The 4,703-nt window shown below is 54.4% G+C and overlaps 1 protein-coding gene across 1 annotated transcript in view; it reads left to right on the forward strand.

The window, feature by feature from the left end:
- The window catches only part of VOLCADRAFT_105511 (uncharacterized protein), a gene marked incomplete at its 5' end in the record, with an annotated part of 30,600 nt that overhangs the window by 1,840 nt on the left and 24,057 nt on the right, over positions 1 to 4,703 (forward strand). Inside the window, one exon of the mRNA XM_002952340.1 lies at positions 784 to 2,997. Within this exon, the coding sequence (XP_002952386.1) occupies positions 784 to 2,997 (2,214 nt within the window). The remainder of the gene's footprint in view (positions 1 to 783; positions 2,998 to 4,703) is intronic.

A 4,703-nucleotide genomic window follows, 5' to 3' on the forward strand; every position in this document is an offset into this window, starting at 1 on the left:
TCCCAGTTTTGGCAGCACCGCTGGTGGCAGCAACGCCAACTCCGATTGCAATGACTCCCGTGGGCGCGGTTGCTGGGGCGTGTTGAAGGCTGACAAGTATGGCTGCTGGCCTAACCGTGGTAGTGGCGGCAGTGGCACTGAAAATGGAGGATGTTGGAGTGCCGGAAGCAGTGGTGATGCAGAGGAGGCTGCGTGTTGGGAGGACCGACAAGGGGGAGATCAACCGAATAGATCCGGGGTCCAGACCCGTGGCCAAGGCAAGAGCGGGAGTGAAAGCCAGAACCTGAGCCACACGCACCTCCACGGCCAAAGGCGACATGGCATGTGGCATACTGCCCAAGGTATTGCCTCTGCCCTTCCCTCCTCCAGCGCATCCGCTTCCAGGTCCTCCCTCAGGCGGCTTGAGCTGAACCAACTGCTCATATCTTTTAGCTCACATCGTCTCAACCGGCCACAGGTGCGAAAGCTGTCCCTTCTGGAAAAGAGCTCCTAGGAGCTAATAGCATGTTGTTGTTGTTGTTGTTGTTACAGAGTGGGAGGCGTCTGGGCCACTTGATCACATTATCTTAATAGAACGTGACGTGTTAACCAGGCCGGGGCGACTACAAGGCCTTAGATAAGTGCACGAGGAATCGGCTGCACGGGTCAGTACAAAACGCCTGATATTGTCCTTAATGGCAAAGGACTTTGGTTTGCTGGTCGCCCGTGTCCCCTTCGCTGCCTCTGACAGTCCCCTGGATGATCAAGACCTAGGAATAACTTGACCCTCAACATACCGTGCAGGTCTCGAATAACGATTGGATGCTGGGGGACGAGCAACTGAACAATTTGTGTGGATTGATAGCGCAACGTATCTTGGATTACCAAGGACATCGGCGCTTCGAGTACCTGGGACACTCGAGGTTTGGACGGGAAGGGGGACGAGAGTTCGCCTGTTCCAAGTACCGGCCTGTACCCATCGGGAAACCCGTCGTCATGACGCCGGTGGTGAGATTCAATCCCACGCTGGATACCGATGCCAACACCAGTGGCCCTGTCACCAGTGTCAGCAGCAATGTGGCGAGCGGGGGAACCAGGTCACGCATTGTGCAGCGGCGTGTGCTTTGGAGTAGTGGACCCTCAGCTCCGGTTGGCCAGTTGGTGGGCCAGCGGTACAGTCTTACCGCGGTGAGTCGTCTGGTAAGCTACCAGACAGGCTTGGGGCAACGATCCGGTTTGAGCCAAGTGGATCGAGGCCAGCGGCTCAGTCAGTCGGCAGGGAAACGACAATCACATTGGCCCCAGGGACAGTTCAGGCAGCTCAGCAACTTGACAGGTCAGCAGAGTGGCTGTGCGAGTCAAACAGGAACCAGCCAAATCCACCGCATGAGCACTGGTGCAGAGCAGTGTCTGCACAATGCTTGTGATTCCACCAGCGACAAGCTGCTGGGTCTTAGCAGCGGTTGTGGCAGCAGCGGCAGGGTCCTTATCCGGCAAGGAGGTGGCGGCGATGGTTCAGAAGCGGACTTCAGTGAGGCCCACTCCACCATCACTAATGACGTGGCTGCAAGCATTGTTATCAGCAACGGCAGTGGCATAGGTACAGGAGCTGGTGGTACCGCTACTACAACGATGATGGAAGAGGATGATGTGTCTGAATTCGCCATTTATGCAGCATTGTGGGAGTCGATACGCGCCATGGAGTACTGGCAGGCTGGTGTGGTTCGCTGGCAAAGCCATGTGTGGCTACAGCAGCAGCAGATGCAACAGGTGCATGAAGAAGTTCTGTCCGTGCTTACCTGCAGTACTGCTGATGGTGCCGGCAAGCTGCCGTGTATGGTTCCGTTACTGGGAGCCCCATCATCGTCACGTGGGTCATTATTGCTGAGGGCATCAACCTGCCTTGGTTCTGAGGTGTTGACGCGAGACACGACTAGCGCCAGAAAATGTAGCGGTGGCACCAACGATGCTCGGAGCAGAACATTCCAGCAGGTTCCGCTCGGCTTACCACAACTTACCAACGAAATGCCCCCTTCTCTTGCTACACCTGGTGATGCTGCACCCGACAAAAATCTCGGCCTGACCATGGTGGAAACTGACCCATGGGTTGGTGCTGGGCCAGTCATGCCTGAGCAACGATTGTCCATGCCACAACCGGTGAATATGCATGAGGTGAATACCAGCAGCAAACTGTCAAAATGGCGCATCACTTCAAGCAACAGTGGTAATAGCGCCTCCACTACTGCCTTTGCCACGGAGCCTATCGCAGAACCTGGGGTCAGCAAATTAAGGCTGGGATCCCAAACTAGATCGAAGGAGTGCTCTGATCACCAGGGCGCATGCCTCAATCTTGAGCCCGGGCTAGGTAACCTGGCTGGAAAAGCATGCAACAAGGTTGTGGGTCCTCAAGGAGGAGCTGAATGTCCGTCCCTTGTAACGACTCATGGCTTTAACGTCGACTACAACCATTGCAGTGCCAGTAGTGCCGAGGCCTTGCTGGCAGGCTGTGTGACAAAGGCACCACTACTACTGGCAGGTGATATTGCTGAGGCCCTGCCGACATGTAGCATCACTGAGGCATCGCAAACAGGCAGTGCTGTCGCAGCAGACAGCAGTGCAGAGGCCCTTCCAGCAGGCGGCATTACAGAGACTCTGCCGACAGGCAGTGTCACTATGGCAGGCACTACTGCTGTAACCGAGGCCTGGCCTGCAGGTGGCGTCGCTGAGGCCCCACCAGCAGGCAGCATTACCATGGCCTCACCAGTAGGCAAAGTAGGCGATGCCCAGCCAGGAGGCATGGCCACCATGGCCATGCCAGCAGGCAGTGCCACTGCAGACCCATCAGTTGGCAGTATTGCTGCGGCCCCAGCATCAGGCAGCATCACTGCAGCCTTGCCAGCAGGCAGTGTAACAGAGCCCCCAGCAGCAGGCAGTGGTGTTACCGAGGCCCTGCCGGCAGGTGACAGCCTCACCTCAACAGTGATGGTGCCACCATACGTGCAGATGCTTTCTCAGCGGGTAAGTGCATGGCCCTTGGAACACATTGTTCCCAACACCATCGGGATGGCTGGGATGCAGCCACTGGTGACAAGCAACAAACCACCTGAGCCACCAGCACTGATGGCCCCATTAATTGGGTACACACCACTGCATGAGGTAACACCAGCAAACTCCACGTGGCCACAGCAAGCTCGGGGAACGACTTGGTCATGGATGTGGTCATGCGGGGGGTTTCCTGTCATAGATCTGGTCATGTTGCCTCATGACCACTCATGAGGCCTCATGACCGGTCATGTTACCGGTCATGAGGCAGAGTCATGGTCATGACAGTTGTCATGCTCCTTGTGCAGCATGACTGATCATGAATCGCCACTCATATGTGTAAATTCAGTCATGTTCCCAATGGTCATATGCTGGCTATGTGTTCATGTTTTGTTCCTTTCTAAAAAATGACAATTATATGCCATATGGACTCCGGAATCCCTTCTGAAATGCTGCATAGTATATTACCTCTATAACAATGTGCACAATGTACTATACAGCATCCCTGCCGGGATTCTGGAGTGCACTTGAATTACCTTCGTTTCAGCCACTTGCAGTGACTTGATATGCATTCAGGCGCGGCCGTAAACAAAGCCCTTAGGCTTAGCTGCACTTATCCAACGCAAAAGATCAGTATATGCCAGCTAGCAGGGCAACTTCCTTTTGGCCTGTTGCCATGCCTTACTCGGTCAGCTCCCTTACACCCTGTTGTTAATTTGAAGCCATATGTTACATACTTAAGGCATGTATTTAAGGTTTAATTAGCAAAGATTCTCTCCTGCTGTGTTCAAGCATGACAAGTTAAGTCACCAGCTCGCACCGTCCCACAGGCACAGCATTGTTGATGTAACTAGCTAAAACATGTGGGAGGTGCATTAGTCTTAACCGCAGGCGCGGCGGCGGCCATACTCCACCCCCTGTCTTTGCACTGGTGCCGATATGCATGTGACCGACTACCAAACCAGTTGGCACAGTTGGTGCAGTGAAAAGGCTGGGAGGAGTCCGGAGCAACATCCGGTCTAAATGATCTTTCGTGGTTTGGATGCCACCTCCAGCGCATTCAATGACATGGCAAACTGGCTAATGTGACCAGTAAGAATGATCACAATGTGTAGGAGTACCAGAACATTCATGTTTGTATCAATCGTCGAGCTTCTAATGCTTCTACGCAAGCAAGCATTTGGTCCCGCCATGACAAAAGAGCATCCTATTCTATGGCAGGTTCTGGCCAGGATTTAAATGATGCAATCAACAAAGTTCGGTAGCCACGAAACAACTTCCCAGATTTGAATTTGCAGCCATGTGAACTTTATACCATGCTGTACACTTCCGGACCAGGGTCCGGAATTGTACGGCTTTTCCCCTCTTGCTGCCCAGAAGTCATGTGAACGTGGACAATTTGCAGCACCAATAAGAAACGTCACTGCGTTTAGCACTATGTGATTGCTGTGCAAATGGCACCATCTGGTACCTCCCAGCCCCACCGCCGTCACTGCCGCTGCTGCTGTGTTGCTAATTCCCGCCGCCGCCGCGCCTGCCGTTTAGGCTACTGCACCTCCCAGCCCCACTGCCATCGCTGCCGCTGCTACTCCGTTGCTAGTTCCCGCCGCCGCCGCGCCTGCTGCTGTTGCTATTTCCTGCCACCGCCGCGCCTGTTGTTCAGACTAATGCACCTCCCAGCC

Source organism: Volvox carteri, assembly GCF_000143455.1.
Source record: "Volvox carteri f. nagariensis unplaced genomic scaffold VOLCAscaffold_29, whole genome shotgun sequence".
Classification (NCBI taxonomy): domain Eukaryota; kingdom Viridiplantae; phylum Chlorophyta; class Chlorophyceae; order Chlamydomonadales; family Volvocaceae; genus Volvox; species Volvox carteri.